At 37.2% G+C, this 24,557-nt stretch overlaps 1 protein-coding gene across 1 annotated transcript in view; it reads right to left on the bottom strand.

Annotated features, from left to right (window-relative positions):
• FBXL13 (F-box and leucine rich repeat protein 13) overlaps positions 1 to 24,557 on the bottom strand; it is a 209,662-nt gene that overhangs the window by 118,350 nt on the left and 66,755 nt on the right. The window contains exons 8-9 of the mRNA XM_026504143.4: positions 8,648 to 8,743; positions 5,969 to 6,101 (exon numbers count right to left, since the gene is read on the bottom strand). Of these exons, the coding sequence (XP_026359928.4) occupies positions 5,969 to 6,101; positions 8,648 to 8,743 (229 nt within the window). The remainder of the gene's footprint in view (positions 1 to 5,968; positions 6,102 to 8,647; positions 8,744 to 24,557) is intronic.

Below are 24,557 nucleotides of genomic sequence, written 5' to 3'. Positions count from 1 at the left end.
TGATCAGCCAATATTTATCTTCAATGTAACAATCAGAAAGTCTAACTTCTTGCCAAAAAAGTGTGTAATTCTAGACACACCAATAGATTGACTAAACTTAGCTGGGGGAAGAAATGGAAAAGCTGAAACATCGCTGAGATTGGGTTTTTATCTTCTATACACTCAGGGTAGCTGGAATTAAACTGATTTCATTAAATAATCTTTAGCAAATTAAAATATCATAAAGATGAGATAGGCATTACATTTACTTCCTTAGAAAGTCAAGGTCTACTCAGGCTTGCAAGTTTAATTTTTTCCATGATAAAGACTTTTGTACTAAGAAATATAGAATTACACTTCTAGATAAATATTTATTTATTTATTTAAGAGTGAGAGAGGGAGAAGGAGAGAGAGAATCTTAAGCGGGCTCCACACCCAGCATGGAGCCCAATGCGGGGCTTGATCTCATATGACACTGAGACAATGACCTGAGCCAAAAATCAAAAGTCAGTCACTTAACTGACTTAGCCACCCAGGTACCCCAGATAAATACTAAATATTTTTAAGTAGGCCACAAAATATCAAAAAACTCAAGGCAGTATTTTTGGCTATCTTGGGCCTCAGATAAAATAATAACTACCTAAGATCTATCTATATATATAATACAATGTATGAAATATATTACATATATAAGATATATCATTATCTGATATAATGAACATATGCCATTGCATAGTACAGAATTGTTTATTATTTGGTCCTCTGTGTTCTCTACACAAGTTGCAACTTCATGTTGCCCATTTCCTCTCTGTCCCAAACTTCCCAGTGGACTTTGTGTCTAGGCATCAGGAAAGGTATTTATGTGGAAACAGATAAAAAAAAAATCTAGGAAGGGTTATAGCTGTAAATGCCAACATTTTAAAAGAATATAGACCTCAAATCAATAACTAAACTTCCACCTTAAGAAACTAAAGAAGAGGGGCGCCTGGGTGGCTTAGTCCTTAAGCGTCTGCCTTCGGCTCAGGGCATGATCCCAGCATTCTGGGATCGAGCTCCATATCGGGCTCCTTTGCTGGGAGCCCACTTCTTCCTCTCCCTCTCCCCCTGCTTGTGTTCCCTCTCTCACTGGCTGTCTCCTTCTGTCAAATAAATAAATAAAATCTTTAAAAAAAAAACTAAAGAAGAGCAAGAAAATCCAATGCAAACAGGTTAATAAAGATTGGAGTGGGGATAAAATAGAAAATAGAAAAACAATAGAAACAATAAAAATCAAAGTTGATGTTTGAACACTCAGGTTCATAGCAGCATTATTTCACAACAGCCAAAAAGTGGAAGCAACCTGTGTCCACTGGTGGATGAATAGATAAACAAAATGTGGTATATACAGCTAATGGAGTATTTTTCACTAAAGGAGGATATGAGCTGCCACATGGGTGAAACTTAAAGACATGATGCTAAGTGAAAGAAATCAGGCTCAAAAGAGCAAATATTGTATGATTCCACTTATATGAGGTAGTCAAATCTATAGAGGGAGAAAATAGAATGGTAGTTGCCACGGGTTGGGCGTAGGGGAAAATGGGGAGTTAATATTTAATGGTTCAGAGTTTCAGTTTTGTAAGTGAAGAAAAAAAAATTTTTTTTGAAAAAGTTCTGGGGACGCCTGGGTGGCTCAGTTAGTTAAGCATCTGACTTCAGCTCAGGTCATGATCTCAGGGTCCTGGGATCGAGCCCAACATTAGGGGTCCCCACTCAGTGGGGAGTCTGCTTGTCCCTCTCCGTCTGCCTTTCCCCTGCTAGTGCTCTTTCTCTCTCAAATAAATAAATAAAATCTTTTTTAAAAAGTTCTGGAGGTGGATGGTGATGTTGATTCCACAACCATGTGAACGCACTTAACAAACTGTATACTTAAAATGGTTAAAATGGTAGTTTTTATGTTATGTATATTTTACTACAATAAAAAAAGAACTAAAAAGTTGGTTGTTTGAAATGACCAACAAAAAATAACAAGCCTGTACCTAGACTGATCAAGAAAAACAAGAGAGAAGACTAAAATTTCTAAAATTAGAAATGAAAGTGCATGTGTTACTACTTGCTTCACAAAAATGTAAAAGGATTACAAGAGAATAAATATGAACAATTGCACCTCAACAAATTAGGTTAGCTACATGGAACTGACAAATTCCTAGGAACACACAAGCTATCAAACTTGACTCAAGAAGAAACATAAAATCTGAATAGATCTATAACAAATAAGGATATTAAATCAGCAATCAAAACACTTTCAACAAAGAAAAGCCTAGGACCAGATGGCTTCAGTGGCAAATTCTACCAAACATTTAAAGAATAACACCAATCCTCAAACTCTTTCAAAATATAGAAAAGGAGAAAATAGCTCCTAACTCATTCTGTGAAGCCAGTATTACCCAATAAAGAAGCCAGATAAAGACCTCACAAGAAAGGAAAACTACAGACCAATATTCCTTTTAAATATAAATGCAAAAATCATCAACAAAATATTAGCAAAGAAAATACAGTAGCATATTATAAGGATTATACACCATGAACAAGTGAGATTGGTCCCAGGAATGCAAAGATAGTTCAACATATAAAAATCAATCAATGTAATAACAATATATTAATAGAATGGAGAAAAAAATTTCAGTTGATGTGGAAAAGCATTTGACAAAATTCAACACCCTTTTATGATAAAAAAAAAAAAATTCAACAAACTAGGAATGGAAGCTTCAGAGATACATGCCCTGCCATTTCTCAGAAACTCACAGTGTTCAACTACCATTGCTAACATGAAAACCTTAGGCCAAACCAAAATTTTGAATATTGCATCTTGTGTCCATTTTCTTTCTCCAAAAAACAGATTTTTTTTTAATAGTCCATTTCTCTAGAGACAGTGAGTGGGTGGCCAGCACATTTTTTTTAAAAAGTTTTTATTTTAATTCCAGTTAGTTAACATACAGTGTAATTAGTTTCAGGTATACAATACAGTAATTCAACACTTCCATACAATACCCAGTGCTCATCACAAGTGCCCTCCTTGCTCCCCATCACCTATTTAACCCCTTTCCCCACCTAACTCCCTTCTGGTAACCATTAGTGTGTTCTCTATAGTTAAGAGTCTTTTCTTAGTTTTCCTCTCTCTCTCTTTTTCCCCCTTTGCTCATTTGTTTTATTTCTTAAATTCCGCATAAGTAAAATCATATGGTATTTGTCTTTCTCTGATTGACCCATTTTGCTTAGCATAACACTCTCAAGTTCCATCCATGTCATTGCAAAAGGCAAGATTTCATTCTTTTTGTTATGGCTAAGTAATATTCCATGGTATATATATACACCACATCTTCTTTATCCATTCATCAATCGATGGACACTTGGGCTGTTTCCATAATTTGGCTATTATAGATAATGCTGCTATAAACTGGGTGGCTAGCACATTAAAGTTTTCAATTATTTTGTTGACTCTTTATTACTAATAAAGTTATAAATTCATTCAAGATGACAGACTAAGCACATATTTCAGCTTTCCTACTACCCAAATTCCAAGAAACGATTTTTTTTCCAAAAATCTGTAATATCCCTGGAAAACAAAGCAGGAATGGTATTGGTGGATCTGAAATTAATAGTTCCTAAAAATCCAAAGTCAGACATGATCAGATTGAATGAGGAACAAGTAAAACATGGCTGCTATGAAAAAGGAACAGCATTATATCCCTATATAGGGTGTATCCCAGAAATAAAATATGTAATAATATTAACATTATTCTCATTAAATGTAGAATGTAGATGTAACACTATTCTCATTAAAAATATGAAAAAGGAGTGAAGAATGAGACAAGATGGCTGCATATCTCTGCTACTGAAAAAAAAAAAAAGGAAAGAAAAGATATAAGAATAGGAATGAATGGAAATAAATGATCTGCCTAGAAAACCCAAAAGAATCAACTGGCAAACTATTAAAACCAAGAAGACACTTTAAGATGTAATCAAATACAATAACATCATATAAAAATCATAGCTTTTTTCAGCATCAGCAACCAGTCAAAATTATCCCATTTGGTATATTTTCTTTACTTTTTCAATTAAAAAAATTATAGGTACAGTTGAAACTTTTTGGGGCACCTGGGTGGCTCAGTCGGTTAAGCATCTGACTCAATTTCCACTCAGGTCATGATCTCAGAGTCATGAGATCAAGCCCTGCTTTGGGCTCTACACTGGGTGTGGAGCCTGCTTAAGATTCTCTCTCTCTCTTTTTCTCTCTCTCTCTCTCCCCCTCTGCCCCTCCCCCACCCTCTCTCTCAAAGAAAGAAAGAAAGAAAGAAAGAAAAAGAAAGATGAAAGGAAAGGTAAAAGGAGAGGAAAAGAAAGGTAAAAGGAGAGGTGAGAGGAGAGGAGGGGAGGGGAGGAGAGGAGAGGGGAGGGGAGGGGAGAGAGGAGAGGGGAGGGGAGGGGAGGGGAGAGAGGAGAGGGGAGGGGAGGGGAGGGGAGGGGAGAGGAGAGGAGAGGAGGGGAGAGGAGAGGAGAGGAGAGGAGAGGAGAGGAGAGGAGAGGAGAGGAGAGGAGAGGAGAAAGACTTTGTGAAACTTTTCCCCACTTCATTCAATTCTGTCCACCTCAGGGGTAACCATTACCTTGCATTTGGAGTTTTTATTCCCGTGCATGCTCTTTGTATTTTGCTATACATATGTGTGTCCCCTTAAATATATATTATTGAAATTCTTTCAAAATACAAAGTATATTATTACTCAGCACATTGAAAAATTGTATGCAAATGGTATTAGATTATAAATATCATTCTGCAACTTACTTTCACTCATATATCTCTAGACTCATCCATGTTGATATCTACATGTTTATGGCATTTTTTCCCATTATCTGAAATCAATATGGATGTACACTTTTTAAAATAGATTTCTTCCTTTCATTTCCAGAAATATATTTGGAAACTAAAAAATGCACCTTAAACAACATATGGGTTAATGCAATGGACTGGATGTGCCCACACCACCAAACTCATAGGTTGAAATCCCAGCCCCTAGTGCAGTGGTATTGGGAGGTAGGGCCTTCAGGACCTAATTAGGGTGGAGCTCTCAGGAATAGGATTAGTGCCTTTATGCAAGGGACCCCAGAGATCTCTGTCTCCCTCTCTCTGTCATGTGAGGATACAACAAGACAACAATGGTCTATGACCTAGAAAAGGGCTCTCTCTAGAACCATGTTGGCACCCTGGTCTTGGACACCCAGCTTCCAGAACTGTGAGAAATAAATTTCTGTTGTTTATAAGCCACCCAGTCTATGAAAATTTATTATAACAGCTCAGACTAAGGTAAAGACAAATGTCACAATGAAAGTACAAAGCGGTTTGGGAAAAAATGGAAATAACCTCGATGTCCATCAAGAGGAGGAAAGTTAAATAAATTATGCTACATCCATAGTATGGAAAATGATTTTAAGTACTTAAAAATAATTTAGTAGTTCTATATGGACTGACGTGGAAAGATTTCCAGGATATAAAAGAAAATATAAAGCGATTGATCCTTTTCATGTTAAAAATTTTAATTGTGTATTTTTAATCACATATATGTGAATGTATTTTAGAAAAACAGAAAACTGGTAACATTGAGTACCTTTGAGTAAGTGCATGGGTTTGAGGGAGAGAAAGGGAAGTTTTTGCTTTTACTGTTATTGTTAGAATTTTTAAAGTGAGAATATATTCTTATTTTATTTAGTAGATGAATTGAGGATACATAGACAATGCTAGACAGAAAAAGCAGTCTATAAGAAAGGCCAAAGGACCAACTCCCAGAGCATACAATCCAGGAAGAGCTGACTATATTATAAGCATTTTAAATGTTTTTAATTGGCATTCTTATGGCCTAGGAACTGTAACTGAAGTTTCTATTTTATTTACATTTTTCTTTATATTTGTTTAGTTAAAACCAGGAAAGCAAGACAGAGTTGTAAGGAACATACTCACTGACAGATCTCAAGGTTTTCAATCGGAGAACACAACCACGAAAATTCAAACGCAGCACATTTAGACGCCACCTTTGCAAAGTAGACACTATACACTTCTCTGTGATGATATTTTTTACTGCAGAAAAATCAATCTAAAAAGGATAAACAAAAGACATTAAGTAATGAGAAGGATCTTTTGCATGTAGAATTTTTTAATATTTTAAAAGCATCAAGAAACAAATGTCTTCATCACATCTCTCACTGTTTCATTTCTTTGTTTTCATGGTCATTCTGGAATTTAATTACAAACAGACTTTTTTTTCATGGTCATTCCCAGGCTTAATTACAAACAGATTCCAAATGTCCAATCCAGGTCAACAGCTGGGAGGGCAAGAGTCTCACATCTACCCCACAACAGAGTTGATTGTCTTGGAGTGGCCTGGATACCCCCGCTCCCATCATCCCAGGTGAGCCCCAAGACTGCCCCCCACTTCAGTGTCAATGAACCCATCCAGGTTCATTATTAACGGGTGCCCACTCCTCTATTCATGAGCATAGACGATATGTTAAGTTCTTGACTATGGGGAAGACAATTTAGAGTGAGGGGTTTAGAGTGGCCTTCTCCTAACTCACAATTTGGAGGAGGGAGGTCTGGGAAAAAGGAAAGATGACCAGAGTGTACCTGGCTGATTATATGTAATATTGAAGAGCACAGAGGCTTAGGGGAGCTCCGAGTGGCTGGGGCCAGTTGATAAACAATAGCATTGATATTGTAGTATTAATCATGTCTTTCAGGGAAAAGATTACATTTATGAACTTCCAATCTCTCATTGCCATATGAACAAAGTTATTCTTTGTGCTAAAATGTTTGTTATAGTTGTGCCATGTTTAAGCACTCACAAATGAGGTAAAACTAATAGAAGTTGAAGGACAACTTAGAATTTGCTGAACGTAAAGAAACTTAACTTCCTAACAAGGCTTTTCCTTCACTGACAAGGGCTCATATTTTCTCCAACTTTATCTAGTGAGGTCTCTGGGCAAAAGTGCTAGCTTTTCCTGCCAGGCTTCTGCAGAATTTGTTCTGATCTTAATATTGCACATATTCTTTCTCTTTCGGATCACTTGGACTCATTTTTTTATTCTTTACAGGCTTTCCAAAGCAAAAAGTAACACCCCCGATCTGTCACATAAGAAAGAGATTTATTACTTTAAACCAGTGATCCTCAAAGTATGGTCCTGGGACCAGCAGCATCAGCATCACCCAGGAACTTGCTGGAAATACAAATTCTCAAGCCCCATGCCAGACCTACCGAGTCAGAAACTCTAGGTTTGACAATCAGCAATCTGTTTTAACAGCCCCTTCAGATAATTCTGATGCATTCTGAAGTTTGAGTATCACTGCCTTAAACTAAAAATAAACTTAAGACAGACATATTACATTTGGTAGCCACGATGGGTGAGCTGAGACAGAAGCACATGTTCTTCTTGACGTTGCACAAGGTGAGAGTGGAACAGTAAAGCCAAGAAGGGGATATCAAGATGTTGACTTGATTTATGAATGGCACCTTAGTTTCTTTGTCTAAATTTTAGAATTTATGCTGAATGGTTCCAGCCATCTACTCATAGGTCAGTCTGAGTGATGTCATTACTCCTCTGATCACTGGCTACTAAGGAAGGTGGTAAAGTCAGCTGCTGACTGGACATGAAGAAACAGGGAAAATGTTGCCACCGCAACACTGGATGATGGGATAGATGATTACAGAGATTAAAGTAACATCCAAGGAACGGAAAAGAGAAGTCATCAAGGACAATGTATGCTTACTTTTTAAAAAGATTTTATTTATTTATTTGATAGAGAACAAAAGCAGGGGGAGTGGCAGGCAGAGGGAGAAGCAGGCTTCCCGCTGAGCAGGGAGCCCGACATCGGGCTCGATCCCAGGACCCTGGGATCATGACCGGACCCGAAGGCAAACGCTTAACCAAATGAGCCACCCAGGTGTCCCGTTTATGCTTATTTTTTTGTTGGTGGTGGAGACCTCTCCCCAGTCTCATTGCAATGAGAAATTCTAGGTTACAAGAATAGTATAAAAATAGTACAATGACAAGAACAGTGTAGAGATAGAAGTCCATATTAGAAAATGCCAGAGTGTATGTGTGTCTGTGTACATGCAGACACCCTATCAAACAAGCTTTGTTTACGTGTTGTATATTTTAGCCCCATTTCATGCTCAGTTTTTTTTTTTCCTTTACTCCATGTTATGTGCTACTTTGTTATGTTTTTTGAACCAATAATATTTATACTGGAGCTAATATTTATTGAGTGCTGCCTATATGCCAGGCTCCATAGTAAGCACTTTACTTACATTTCCTCAATTTATCTCAGCAGCATCCTGAGCTAGGCAATGTTAAGTCTAACTCAGATATAACAGAGATATGTTTCCATCCAAAAAGAATATTCAATTTATTTCTACCATGTAAATTAGAAAACACTGATAATATATCTCTTAAAATAACATTATTATCTTTCTATCTTACTGTTCCGGCTTGTGCCTGGACAAAAGAAAAACAAATGCACCCACTTTCTGTGGCCCCAGGGGGAGAGCAGGGAAAAAGAGTTCCTAGTACAGTTGGCTTTATAACAGGCTGTTCTCCTTTAAGAACTAGAATAAAGACATAGCTTCGAGTAGTGTCTACTTACACTATTCCACAATGAGCTTCCCTGGGTCATCAGCATCCAGGAGTGACAAACTTGACCACATATTACTATATCTCTTAAAGTGAGGTAGGCGAAAATCTAAACACAAAGAAGAAAAACACACAACTTTGAAAATTATGTGAATTTGGGTGCAACCCTGCCACTTACCTTTTTTTGTTGTTGTTAACGATGATAATGTAATCCATATTGTGTAGTGGGGTTTAAGCGCTGGAATTTTATCTGAACGTAGGAATTTTATCTAAAGTACTAGAACTTAACTGATGATGCCTTTGTTATAATGTGATCTTTGCAATTGATAGTCACAGAAGGATGGGGAAGAAGATAGGCATATTTATATTCTGACAGAAAGCGGCTTTCTGCTAGCAAATGAGTGATTTCCCTAAATCGTAGCCGCTCCGTAAAAGGCATTCAATGATTGCTTGCTGAACTTAACTAGAGTCTTTGTAAAGCCAAAGGATTCCTAGGAAATATTGGTAAGCCCATCTTGGCTTCTATTTCTGGAAAAATAATAGACTAGAAAACCTGCAAATCCTCTTGGTACAAAATATGAGAAAATGCTAAAACAAATCTGTTTAAAAAGATTTCCTTTCGGGGCGCCTGGGTGGCACAGCGGTTAAGCGTCTGCCTTCGGCTCAGGGCGTGATCCCGGCGTTATGGGATCGAGCCCCACATCAGGCTCTTCCGCTAGGAGCCTGCTTCTTCCTCTCCCACTCCCCCTGCTTGTGTTCCCTCTCTTGCTGGCTGTCTCTATCTCTGTCGAATAAATAAATAAAATCTTTAAAAAAAAAAAAAAAGATTTCCTTTCTTAAATTTAAATTCAATTAATAAACATATAATGTATTATTAGTTTCAGAGGTAGAGTTCAGTGATTCATTAGGCTTATATAATATCCAGTGCTCATTGCATCACATGTCCTCCTTTAAAAAAAAAAAAGCTTTTATTTATTTATTTAAGAGAGAGACAGCAGGAGCGTCAGGGAGGGGCAGAGGGAGAGGGAGAAGCAGAGCCCCTCCCCACCCCATGAAGCAGGGAGCCTGACTCAGGGCTCAATCCCAGGGCCCTGGGATCATGACTTAAGCCAAAGGCAGACACTTAACCAACTGAGCTACCCAGGTGCCCCTGACATACCCTCCTTAATGTCCATCACCAAGTTACTCTATCCCCCACCTCCGTCCCCTCCAGCAACCCTCAGTTTTTTTCTTTTTGTTAAGAGTCCCTTATGGTTTGTCTCCCTCTCTGATTTCATCTTGTTTTATTTTCCCCTCCCTTCCCCTATGATCCTCTGTTTTGTTTCTTAAATTCCACATACAAGTGAGATCATATGATAATTGTCTTTCTCTGATTGACTTATTTTGCTTAGCAGAATACCCTCTAGTTCAATCCATGTATAAATGGCAAGATTTCATTTTTTGATGGCTGAGTAGTATTCCGTTGTGTATGTATACCACATCTTCTTTATACATTCATCTGTTGATGGACATCTGAGCTCTTTCCATAGTTTGGCTATTGTGGACATTGCTGCTATAAACATTGGGTTACAGGTGCCCCTTCGGATCACTACATTTGTATCTTTGGGGTAAATACCTAGTAGTGCAATTGCTGGGTCTATACACTAAAAATGAGACAGAGAAAAGAGAAATTAAGGAGTTGATTCCCTTTACCATTGCACCAAAAACCATAAGATAAGTAGGAATAAGCCTAACCAAAGAGGCAAAATTTCTGTATTCAGAAAACTACAGAACACTCATATGAGAAATTGAGGAAGACATAAAGAAATGGAAAAATGTTCCATGCTCAGGGATTGGAAGAACAAATATTGTTAAAATGTCTATGCTACCTAGAGCAATCTATACATTCAATGCAATCCCTATCAAAGTACCATCAACTTTTCTCACAGAGCTGGAACAAATAATCCTAAAATTCGTGTGGAACCAGAAAAGACCCCGAAGAGCCAAAGACCCCGAATGTTGAAAAAGAAAACCAAAGCTGGTGGCGTCACAATTCCAGACTTCAAGCTACATTACAAAGTTTTAATCAACAAGACAGTATGGTTCTGGCACAAAAACAGACACACAGATCAATGGAGCAGAGCAGAGAAGCCAGAAATGGACCCTCAACACTATGATCAACTAATCTTCAAAAAGCAAGAAAGAATATCCAATGAGAAAAAGTCAGTCTCTTCAACAAATGATGCTGGGAAAACTGGACAGCCACATGCAAAAGAATGACACTGGACGATTTCCTTACACCACGCACAAAAATAGACACAAAATGGATGAAAGACCTCAATGTGAGATAGGAATCCATCAAAATCCTAGAGAAGAACACAGGCAGCAACTTCTGTGACCTCAGCCATAGCAACTTCTCGCTACAAGTGTCTCCAAAGGCAAGGGAAACAAAGGCAAAAATGAACTATTGGGACTTCATCAAGGTAAAAAACTTTTGGACAGCGAAGGAATCAGTAGGCAAACCAAAAGACAATTGGGGCGCTTGGCTGGCTCAGTTGGCTAAGCATCTTCAGCTCAGGTCATGATCCCAGGGTCCTGGGATCAAGTCCCACATGGGGCATCTTGCTCAGCAGGGAGCCTGCTTCTTTCTCTGCCTGTGGCTCCCCCTGCTTGTGCTCTCTCTCTGACAAATAAATAAAACCTTTTTTAAAAAGACAACCTACAGAATGGGACAAGATATTTGTAAATGACATATCAGATAAAGGGCTAGTATCCAAAATTATCAAACTCAACACCCAAAGAACAAATAATCCTGTCAAGAAATGGGCAGAACACATGAACATTATCAAACTCAACACCCAAAGAACAAATAATCCTGTCAAGAAATGGGCAGAACACATGAACATACATTTATAAAGACATACAAATGGCCAACAGACACATGAAAAAAATGCTCAGCATCACTTGGCATCAGGGAAATACAAATCAAAACCACATGAGCTACCACCTCACACCAGTCAGAATAGCTAAAATTAACAAGTCAGGAAAAGACAGGTGTTGGAGAGGATGTGGAGAAAGGGGACCCTCTTACACTGTTGATGGGAATGCAAGCTGGTGCAGCCTCTCTGGAAAACAGTATGGAGGTTCCTCAAAAAGTTGAAAACAGAGCTATCCTACAACCCAGCAATTGCACTACTAGGTATTTACCCCCCCAAAAAAAATTTCTTTAAAAAAATTTTTAAACGTCAGTTTTATTGAGCTATAATTGACATAAAAATTCTAGATATTTTTTAAAAGATTTTATTTATTTATTTGAGAGAGAGCGCATGCCTGCGCGCAAGAGCCAGGGGAGGGGCAAAGGGAGAGGTTAATTAATGTGTTAATTAACATATCCGTCACCTCACATATTTATCTTTTTTATTTTTGGTGAGAACATTGAAGTTCTACTCTCAGCGAATTTCAACTATACAACACAATGTTATCAACTACAATCACTATGTTTTACATCAGATCCTCAGACCTTATGCATCTTATGGCTGAAATTGTTAGAGGATTTCTTTTCCTACGGTGCCTGCAGTTCTTGGTCAGGCCACTTCTAAGAATGAAGAGGTAGACCAGACAGTGGTGGGCAGCAAAGCAAGGTTTTACTGAGCGATAGTAAAGTATATTGAATGATAGAGCTCCCAAAGAAGGAGGGGACCCAAGAGGGTTGCCACCAGAGTTTCTATGTCTAGGGGTTATTATGAGCTTATTGGCTTGCTGTTTTAATCTGATTAACCCTCCCTGCACCTGTCATCCAATCAGGTTTTTGTCACGTGGCAAAGGGTGGTGGGCTCTTTCCAGGGTGGTGTAAAATCCCTTTAGGGTGGTTTCATCTTAGGACCAGGTGTCCTTGTCCCTGCCTACCTTTCTTCCAACTACCCTTCATCAAAATTTCCAACCTCTCCCTATTTCCCCTACCCCACAGCCCCTGACAACTATTCTACTCTCCAAAACAAACTTTTTTTTTTAACCATACCTGAGTTTTTAAGAAAGTAAGGAAAATACCCAGGCCCACAATCTTTGTAAACCCAGACTCCTAATAAGGTTTTCATACTATAGTTGCTCTGGATAAGGAAATAGTGGGGATGGTTGCTGCTTTTCATGACACATAGATTTCATGACAAATAAACTTCAGATTTCACTGGCCATGCAGGGACAGAAAAAGTTGGCAGGCTTGTACAAAGCTGGAAGTCTTAATATACTGAGTCAGAGAGAGAGAGAGAAACAGTCAGAAAGGTGGAAATAGAGAGAGAAATCCAGAATTATTAAATAGAGAAGATTAAAACAATAACAACTACTACTACCTATTGGTGAGGAAAAAACTAAGGTACCTAGCCTGGGATTAAAAAAAAAAAAATCCCAAAGAATTTATAATCAAAGACCAGTTGTCATGTGGATTGGAATTTGAATTTTAATTACTTGTGGGGTCCAATGTGAATCTATTACCTTTGTAATTGGATTTGATACATTAACATGCAAAGAGCTTCCAATTCAGTGGTAACTCTGGGACATCTGTCAGATATAAATACCTTCTCTCTAAAGAGGCACATCTTCAAACCACGCCTTATAGGATTCCTACAGATTAACCCCCCTTGCCAAAATCAATTTTCAGTAAAAATTACAAAACACAGGGGAAAAAAAATCTAAGAGTCAACAACAGACAAACAATAAATAGCTTCTTTAATCAAATTGTCGGTAATTAGGAAAACATTAAGATGATGACTTAGAAAGAAAAATAAATTCTTGAGAAAAGCTGTTGTCAAAAAAGGACTGGGCAGATTGATAAAGGAACCAAATAAAATTCATGGGAATTAAAAATATAATGATTGAAATTAAAAATTAAGTGGATGAATTAAATAGATGAAACCCAGTTGATAAGAGAATGGGCAAACTGGAATATGTATCAAAGACATTACAGAGGCTAAGGCACAGAAAGATCAAGAGATGAAAAATAAAGGGGTTACAAGGCACATTACGTAACATGAAAAGGGTCAACAATCTAGATGTGTATATATTTTTTTTCATAGAATTTCTAGAAGGAAAGAACCAAGAATGGAATATAAGCAAATTTAAAAATACAACAGATGATAATGTTCTAGAACAAAATGTTCTCCTATTCAAGAAGCAAAAAAAAAAAACAAAAAAAAAACCCAAACAGGCAACTCTAAGGATGCAATGGCATTGTAGTAAAATTGCAAAAGGCCAAAAGCAAAGGACAACTTTAAATTCATCCAGAGACAGAGACAGTGAGAAGAATGCCACCTTAACAACCACAGAAAGCAGAAGTCCGCAGAAAATACTTACCAGTCTCCGACTCCACATGCAAGTAAATTACAACTCAAGGACGAGCATTAAGTAAATGAATTTTGAAACAAAGATTGAGAGAGTTTATCTGCAATAGACCCTTCACAAAAGAACTTATACAGGACAGTGAAATCAGAAGAAAGGAGTGAGATGGCAATAGTAATGATGGGCAAAGAAACTAATCAAGTTTGGGGGTAAAGCCATTAACCTTAAAAACCATTATGACTAATGTGGGGTACAAAAACAAGATGGAATAAAATCACTAGATAGTACTATTATAAGACTGGAGAGAGTGATCAGTTCAAGTGTTTTAAAATCTAGTAATTATGAGGAAGAAAGTATAGGTAATAATTCACTTTAGGCTTTATTATGGTAAATTCACATGTTAAAAATATTTAAGAGAAACCACTGGAATAGTAGAAATAGAATGCATATCCTCTAAAGCATAAAAATGGGGGGAAAGCAGATAGATTTTTAAATTCAATAAATAAAGGCTGGAAAGGAGGAAAGCAGCATGTAAAAGACGATAAATAGTGTAACATTAGAAGAGGAATATTTATCCAGGTATATCTAGCAACAATAAATTTAACAAAATTCACTGGTTAAAACACAAAGATTATCCCTAATAATGTTTTTGCTTTAATGTTTTTCCCTCTGATATTAATACAGCTTATCAACTTTCATTTGTGTTCATCTGGTTCAGCGTTGCATGTCAGATGGATTTTTTTCATTTCAGATAATATTTATTCCCATTGTAATGAAGAGAAAATTAAGGGCGAAAGACTCTAAGAACCCCTCACTATAACATGTAGACTGATGTGATGGAGCAGGAATTCAGGTCTATTTTTTTAATTAATTTATTTTTTTAATTGAAATATATAGTTGACAGACAATGTTCCATTCGTTTCAGGTGTACAATACAGCGATTTGACAACTCTGTATGTGATGCTGTGCTCAACACAAGTGTAGCTAGGATCTGTCACCATGCACACTGTTACAGTATCATTGACTGCATTCCCCATGCTGTGCGTTTTACTCCCTTGACATATTCATTCCATAACTGGAAGCCAATACCTCCCATTCCCCTTCACCCATTTTACCCATCCCCCCACGCCCTCCCCTCCATCAACCATCATTTTTCTGTATTAATGAGTAATTTCTGCTTTTTTTGTTTGTTTTGTTGTTTAGATTCTGCATTTAGGTGAAGTTATATGGTATTTGTCTTTCTCTGCCTTCTTTCACTTAGCATAATACCTCCTAGGTCAATCCATGTTGTCCCACATGGCAAGATCTCATTCTTTTTTATGGCCGAGTAATATTTCCTTGCTTATATATACCACATCTTCTTTATCCATTCAACTGTCAATGGACACGTAGGTGCTTCCATATCTTGGCTATTGTAAATAATGCTGCAATAAACATAAGAGTTCATCTATCTCTTTGAATTAGTGTTTTCATTGGTAAATACCCAGTGGTGAAATTACTGGATCATTTGGTATATCTGTTTTTAATTTTTTGAGGAACCTCCATACTGTCTCCCACAGCAGTTGCACCAAATTACATTCCCACCAGTAGTGGGTTCCTTTTTCTCCACATCCTTGCCAACAGTTGTTATTTCTTGTCTTTTTTATTTTAGCCATTCTGACTGGTATGTGGGGGTATCTTGTTGTGGTTCTGATTTGTATTTTCCTGATAAGTGACGTTGAGCATCTTTTCATGTTGGCCATTTGTATGTCTTCTTTGGAAAAATGTCTGTTCAGGTCTTCTACCCATTTTTAAATTGGATTACTTGGTTTTTTGGTGTTGAATTGTAGAATCTTTATATATTTTGGGTATTAACCCCTTATTGGATATTATCATTTGCAAATATCTTCTCCCATTCAGTAAATTGCCTTGTCATTTTATTGATGATTTCCTTGCAGTGCAAAAGCTTTTTATTTTAGGGTAGTCCCTGTAGTTTATTTTTGCTTTTGTTTCCCTTGCGAGGAGACATATCCATAAATACGTTGCTAAGACTGACCTCTAAGAGATGACTGCCTTTGCTTTCTTCTAGGAATTTTATGGTCTTACATCCAGGTCTTTAATTCATTTTGAATTTATTTTTGTGTATGGTGTAAGAAAGTAATCCAGTTTCATTATTTTGCATGCGGCTGTCCAGTTTTCCCAACACCATTTACTGAAGAAACTGTTTTCTCCCTATTATATATTTTTGCTTCCTTTGTTGTAAATTAATTGACCATATAAGCATGGGTTTATTTCTGGGCTTCCTATTATGTTCTATTGATCTATGTGTTTGTTTTAGTGCCAGTACCATACTGTTTTGATTATTATAGTTTTGTAATATATCTTGAAATCTGGGATTGTGATACTTCCAGCTTTGTTTTTCTTTCTCAAGATTGCCTTGGCTATTTGGGGTTTTTGTTAGTCCCATACAAATTTTAGGATTATTTGTTTTAGTTTTGTGAAAAATACTACTAGTATTTTGATAGAGATTGCATTGAAGCTGCAGTGTGGACACTTTAACAATATTAATTCTTCCAATCCATGAGCACATATGTCTTTCCATTTGTTTGTGTCATCTTCAATTTCTTTCATCAATGTTTTATAGTTTTTGAAATACAAGTCTTTCACCTCTTTGGTTAAGTTTATTCCTAGGTATCATAGTCTTTATGGTGCAGTTGTAAATGGAATTGTTTACTAAATTTTTCTTTCTGCTACTTTGTTATCAGTATATAGAAATGCTGGGGTGCCTGGGTGGCGTAGTCGTTAAGCATCTGCCTTTGGCTCAGGGCGTGATCCCAGCGTTCTGGGATTGAGCCCCACATCAGGCTCCTCCGCTAGGAGCCTGCTTCTTCCTTTCCCACTTCCCCTGCTTGTGTTCCCTCTCTCGCTGGCTGTCTCTGTCAAATAAAGAAAATAATATCTTTAAAAAAAAAAAAAGAAATGCAACAGATTTCTGGGATGCCTGGGTGGCTCAGTCGGTTGAGCAATCAACTCTTGGTTTCGGCTCAGGTCATGATCTCAGGGTTGTGGAATCAAGCCCTGTGTCAGCCTCCATGCTCAACATGGAGTGTGCTTGAGATTCTCTCCCTCTCCCTCTGCCCCACCCCTTCTTGCACTCAGAAAGAAAGAAAGAAAGAAAGAAAGAAAGAAAGAAAGAAAGAAAGAAAGAAAGAAAGAAAGAAAGAAATTGCAATAGATTTCTGTGTATTAATTTTGTATCCTGCAATTTATTCATTTACTACTTCTAGTAGTTTTTTGGTGGAGTCTTTAGGGTTTTCTATGTAGAGTATCATGTCATCTACAAATAGTGACAGTTTAATTTCTTCCTTACCAATTTGGATGGCTTTTATTTCTTTTTCTTATCTGATTGCTACAACTACAACTTCCAGTACTATGTTGAATAAAAGTGGTAATAGTGGACATCCTTGTCTCATTCCTAATCTTAGAGGAAAAGCACTAAGTTTTTCACCACGGAGTATGATGTTACTTGTGAGTTCGTTATATGGCCTTTGTTATGTTGAGGTATGTTCCCTCTAAACCCACTTTGTTGAGAGTTTTTATCATGAATGGATGTTAATTTTGTCAGTAGCTTTTTCTGGATTCATTAAGATGATCATATGATTTTTATCCTTAGTTTTGGTGATATGGTGTACGCATTCACTGGTCTGCAAATATTAAACCATCCTTGCATCCCCAGAATAAGTCGTATTTTGTAGTGTTGAATATCCTTTTAATATATTGTTGAATTCAGTTTGCTAATATTTTACTGAGTTTTTTTGGATCTATACTCATCAGGGATATTGGTCTGTAGTCTTCTTCCTTTTTTTCCTTTGGCTTTGTTAGCAGGGTAATACTGGCCTTGTGGAATGTATTTAGAAGCTTTCCTTCCCTTTCTATTTTTGGAATAGTTTAAGAATAGGTATTAAATCTTGTTTAAATGTTTGGTGGAATTCATCTGTGAAGCCATCTGGTCCTGGACTTTTGTTTGTTGGGAGTTTTTTGATTACTGATTCAATTTTGTTACCAGTAATTGGTCTGTTAGGATTTTCTATTTTTTCCTGATTTTTTTTGAAGATCATATATTTCTAGAAATGTATCCATTTCTTCTAAATTGTCTCATTTGTTGGCATATAATTTTTTGTAGTAGTCTCTTAAGCCATTGTATTTCTGTGGTGCCAGTTATTACTTTTCCTCTTTCACTTCTGATTTTATTTCAGTCTTTTCTTTTTTCCCTTGATGAGTCTGGCTAATAGTTTATCAGTTTTATTTATCTTTTCAAAGGATGAATTCTTGGTTTCATTCATCTTTTCTATTTTTCTCAGTCTCTATTTTATTTGTTTCTGCTCTGATCTTTATTAGTTCTTTCCTTCCACTAACTTTGAGCTTTGTTTGTTCTTCTTTTTCTAGTTCCTTTCGGTATAGGGTTGGATTGTTTACTTGAGATTTTTCTTGTATATATCTATAAATTTCCCTCTTAGAACTGCTTTTGCCACATCCCAAAGATTTTGGACCATTGCGCTTTCATTTTCATTTGTTTCCACGTATTTTTTCTTTCCTCTTTGATATCTTTATTGACCCATTGATTGTTTAGTAGCATGTCGTTTACCCTCCGTGTGTTTATATATTTTCCAATTTTTTTCTAGTAAATAATTTCTAGTTTCATACTGCTGTGTTGGAAAAGATGCATGACGTGATTTCAATCTTCTTAAATTTATTGAGACTTATTTTGTGGCCTAACATGTGATCTATCCTGGAGAATGTTCTTTGTGCACTTGAAAATAATGTATATTCTGTTGTTTTCAGTGGAATGTTCTGCATATATCTGTTAAGTCCACCTAGTCTAATGTGTCATTTAAAGACACTGTTTTCTTATTGATTTTATCTCTGGATGATCTATCCATTGATGTAAGTGGAATATTAAAGTCCTCTACTATTATTGTGTTACCATCAATTTCCTCCTTTATGTCTGTTAATATTTACGTTATGTATTTAGGTCTTTCCTTTTAGGGTGCATAGATATTTACAATTGTTATATCCTCTTGTTGGATCTATTTCAGGAGGACTTTTAAAACTTATCTGATAAAGAGGGTCACTACATTATAAATAGAGAAAACAATTCACCAAAGATTTATAACAATTCTAAATGTGCAAGGCTCCAATAACATAGCCACAAAGATACAAGGAAAAATTGACAGATCCACAATCACATTGAAAAATTATATCAAAAGATCTCAATTGTTGATAAATCAATGTGAGGAAATAAATCTTCCCTGAATTTCTCAGTGCTTTTATAAAAAGCTCTACCCTCTGGAGGCATAGAAATCTATATGCTATAAAGATAATGTTTTGCCTTCATTTCTTCTACATTTTTCTTTCTGCATACTATGGGGATTAGATCTATAACCATTTGCCTACTTGTCTAGTTAATTTCTCTGATCCAAGAGGTAGTAACACTTTTCTCATTTCTGCAAGAAGGTCAAATGGTTATAGTTTGGCCTAGTCCTCTAGGTCAAGCTCCCAAGGTGCCAGGAAGATCCCCAGTAATTTACATATAAAGGAGATATGAGTCCCAGGCAGGACCTTGAAGACATCTCTAGGTCATAAAAGCTGGGGACACTGGGGCTTTATCTAGCCCTTGGAAAGGTGTATTTACAAAAGGTCCTGCCTCTCGCTTTTACTTACAGGGACCGATGTGATTTTACTGAACCCACCCAGATACTCAAGGATAAACCTACCATCTCAAGTCTTAACCACATCCACAAAGATTCTTTTGCTATTTAAGGTAACATACTCACAGGTTCAGGTTCTGAGGATTAGGACATGTATATCTTTGGAGGGCTATTATCCTGCCTACCACACTATGTAAGGAAATCATAAACACTGAATTTAAGAGAGCAGTTACTTCTGAGTAAGAGAAGATGATGCAGCGAGGCTTTAATTGTATTTGTTAAACTTTATTTCTTAAGCTGTGTGGTGATTACACAAGTGTTCATTATATTTCTTTGCGTGCCTAAAACATTTTATTTTAATAATCTCACTTTTGAATAAAATACCCAGGAATAAGTTTAACTAAGGAGCTAAAAGACTAGTACACTGAAAACTATAATGCATTACTAAAAGAAATTAAAGAAGAACTAACTAAATGGAAAGACATCCCATATTCATAGAGTGGAAGACAAAATACAAATAACAATAAATGGAACTAAGTCAGAATTTGAAGTCTGCCCATGAACAAATAAATACTCTGGGGATTAGATCCATAACAAATAGGCCCAGAGAGTTTTTATAAGAGTATCCTATCAAATATTCAAGGATAATGTGATGCTAATAAGAAAAATATTAAGATGTCAATACTATCCAAAGTGATCTATAGATTCAGTACAACCTTATGAAAATTCCAATAGTTCTTTTTTCAGACATGGAAAAGCCAATCTTCAAACTCATATGGAATTGCAAGGGGCCCCAAATAGCTAAACAGTTTTCTAAAGGAAGAATAAAGTTGGAGGACCCACATTCCAAAATTTTAAAACTTACTACAAAGCTACAATAACCAAAATAGCATGGTATTAGAATAAGGATAGACACAAAGACAAATGTAGTTGGATTGAGGGTCCAGAAATAAACCTATACAACTATGGTCAATTGATTTTTGACAAGGATGCCAAGGCCATTCAACAAGGCAAGGACAGTCTCTTCAACAAATGATGCTGGGGCAGTTGGATATCCAAATGCAAAACAATGAATTTGGTCCTACTTCATGCTATTATGAAACTGAATCAAAAACCTAATATAAAAGCTAAGAACTATAAAACTCTAGAAGAAAACATAGGGGTAATCGTTTATAACCTTGGATTTGGCAAGGGATTCTTAGCTATGACACCAAAAGCATGGCCAGTGAAGGAAAAGATGAATAATATTTCATCAAAATTTAAAACTTTTGTACACCAAAGGACTTCACCAAGAAAGTAAAAACTTTACCTTTTTTCTATATGTACCACCAAGGAAAAAAATATGCCACCAATAAGTCAGTTACTGAAATGGCTGGGAATCATTGGGAAGGTACTATGGTGGATCCGATGGCCTGAAAACTATACTTGTACAGTTTTGTAAATGTATTGTATTTGAAAATTGTTCATTTTTTTTTTCTTTCTTAAGTAGGCTCCAGCCGTAGCATGGAGCCCAATGCAGGACTTGAACTCATGACTCTGAGATCAAGACCTGAGCTGAGATTAAAAGTCAGACTCAACCAACTGAACCACCAGGCACCCCTACTTGTATATTGTAAGAGAGAAGAAGCATTACAACAGGGCCTATGCCCAGAGGTAAAAGCAACCTAGAAAAGAGAAGTAGCAGCACAGAATAGCACTAGAAGAAGAGAACCAGATTTCTGAGAGTATAAGAGATAGAAGAATAGATGACCTGTGTAAGCGTTGTGTAAGAACAACTTAAAAGAGAGGGAGTGCAGAAGCAAAGCTCTCCAGGCAGCAAACTGTATAGAACAAATGAAGACATAAAGTCAATAAAGGGAGCACCTCTAAGTACCCCCAACATACAGGCAGTGGACACAAGAGCACAGGGTGGACTGAGTCTTTATTCACTGGGCCTTTATTCCTGAGTCACCACTACTCCTTGGAAGGTTACTGTCTTAGTTTCCTAAGGCTGTTGTAACAAATTAGCACAAACTGGGTGGCTTAAAATATCAGGAATGTGTTCTGTCACAGTTCTGGAGGCTAGAAGTCTGAAATCAGCATCAGCTGAGCCATGCTCCCTTTGAAGGCTCAAGGGGAGTGTTCTTCCTTGCCCCTTCCGAGCTTCTGGCAGTTGCCAGCATTCCTTGGCATTCATTGGCTTGGAATTACATCATTCCAATCTTTGCCTCTGTCATCACATGGCCTTCCCTTGTATGTGGATCTGTGGATGTGAGTCTCCCTCTCCTCTTTTATGAAGAAATCAGTCATTCGATTTGGGACCCACCCTAATCAAGCATGACCTCACCATAGCTAGTTACATCTACTTCCAAATAAGATTACATTCTGAGGTCCTGGTTGGACATGAATTTTGAGGGGATACTACTCAACCCAATATAGTTACTGAGTTCTTCTGAGTCTGTTTCCTCATCCACAAAATGAAGGTCTTCAATGAGATAGTCTCTCAAGGCCTATTTGATGCTGACAATTTTGTGTTACCTTTATGATTTGTGGCCAGATAGTCAAAACTAGAATCCTACCTGTATTGCTACTGTGTAATCTTTAAGATCACATTTAAAAGATTTATTTTTTCCCTATCATGTGATTAAATTATTTTCAACTATGAATTTTGACAGTATTTTATTTATAACCAAAAGAAAGTCCATACTTAATTGGATTGTACCCATCATCTAGCTGCAAATTCCTGCATAAGTGGGGACACTTTTCTCTGAAAGGTATACCCACATTCGTGTTCACATAGTAGAGAAGAAAGGAGCTATTAGAGGAAGGCCACCTAAGTGCCTTTTTCAATATGTAGGGAGTTATTAATTTATTCACTAGTGCATTTAACAGTCATTGTTAAGCACCTACTCTATGACAGTCTTACCTCACTAATACCACAGAACTTTGCCCAGAAATATTTATAAGGCAGGTGTTCCACACCTCAGTGCGGAATAATCTTTTGCAAAGAATTTAAGTGTAGTCACCATGAACCTATAATTTCTTCTGGGGAGTCATGCCATTGTTATATAATATATATTGAGAGTTTAAAAACCTTCATATGTATTTGCACTTAGAAAAACTAGAACATAACTCCATAGGGACCACGGGCTGTTGCCAATATGGAAACCTGGGAAGTATATCAGGGCAAGTGAATGTGGATTCCTAATTCAATTCCATAGATAATTACTATGTGGTTGTTCTGTGCAGGACATTCTAACCAAAAAAAACGTAATGTGTGGTACAGAAGAAAAGGGGAAGTTTTAAGAAAACTGTATGCCACTGAGAGTGTGTATAATTATGAAGTATGAGGCCACTCGATCACCCTATTCAGTATGTATCCATTTTTCACTCTGTGCCGGGGGAATTTGGATCTTTAGGAGAAGGAAGAACATCTAGAGGTCCACGAACAAATCATTGAAGTGAGCAAGGGGAATGAAAACCCACATCACAAGGGAAATGGCGGGATGTAGTATAGAGGATAAAAGAGGAAAGAAGGGCCTTTCATCCCTAATAGGGAGAGAACAAAATAAAAAGAATTCACAAGGGCAAGGAACCCTGCTTCTGCCCCTTGAAACAGGTCCTGATGGTTTATGATCCCAGCTAAGAAATATAGAGGCAACAGCAAGAAGAGTCTTCCTACAGTCTGAGACTTTTTACACTCCCTGCCCAGTCCTCACTCCTCCTAACTCATGTGGGGATGAATGACACTTTGTATACTTAGGGCTCTTGGGATGAGGTGACCATGAAATGTTGACAACAGTCTGAAGCCCCAAGAGCATAGCAAGTATCTTCAGTTTGACCTCAAATGATAGAACTAGGACCCTGGGAGGAAAACAACAGCGGACAGATTTCAGCTTTAGGTAAGGAAAGGCCTCTAGGCTAGTCCTTGCTAGCACGAAGACTCCATGATTTTAAGATTTTGTCATTCTTTGCTCTCTGAAACAAGCAAGTTCCAAAGGAAACGACTTTACAGTGTTCATGATGAGAACTAAATATATTCTATAAGCCACTGTGGTGTTAGATTGGTATTGGGGTGTCAGCACATGTGTTCCACACAACAGCAGGGAGGAGGATTAAGGAAGAGCTAAAATGGAGTGGACAAACTCAGAAGGGTACCTGTTCACAGACTGATAGAACATTGGGTGTGTTACTGAGGGGACACAGACTCGGGGAGGGGGGAGAAGCCTGGTGGAAGAGATGAACTTTCTTCCAGCACAAAAATTCTAACATTTTGTAATACTTTGCTGCCAAGACAAGCCAGCTCTCAAAGAAAAGAACTTCGTGAGAACTAAATCTATTCCCCAGTAATACCAACACACCCTACTTATTTGTTAGATTGCCTGGATTGTAATGCATTTCATGTGGGAGTCTTGCTGTAAGAACAGTGGAAACCAAACAAAAATCCAGACACTATTGGCGCTGGAGGGAAAAAAGTTACAGTATAAATCTTCTAAATTAAACACAGTTTATGCATCACAGAATTGTGTGACAGTGTCAAATAACAGCAGTACCTCCTTAGCAACTGGATAGCACTTAATTTACAAAATGCTTTGACACACATACTAGCCAGGTCATTCTGCAAGGACTCTGTTAATGAGTGGCATAACCAAGAGACCATACCTTAAAGTTGGAGAAATGGAAAAGATCCTTTCCCTTGGTAGAAAATAAAATATAATAAAAATTAAAAGTCCAACTTTGGTCTACTATACATAATGTGCCAAGCCTATATCACAATCTTCAAGTAGGCCTGTTCTCCTGTCCAGAAACAAAGAATGATGGAGAGGTAGGAGAATGCAGATCCCTTCCTCTTTTTTTTTTTTTTTTTAAGATTTTATTTATTCATTTGAGAGAGAGAAAGAGAGAGACAGATAGAGCACAAGCAGGGGGAGAGGCAGAGGGAGAGGG

The sequence above is a fragment of the Ursus arctos genome, unplaced genomic scaffold, assembly GCF_023065955.2.
Source record: "Ursus arctos isolate Adak ecotype North America unplaced genomic scaffold, UrsArc2.0 scaffold_3, whole genome shotgun sequence".
NCBI lineage: Eukaryota > Metazoa > Chordata > Mammalia > Carnivora > Ursidae > Ursus > Ursus arctos.
The sequence above is the reverse complement of the archived record's forward strand: the minus strand, read 5'-3'. Positions and strand labels throughout refer to the sequence as shown.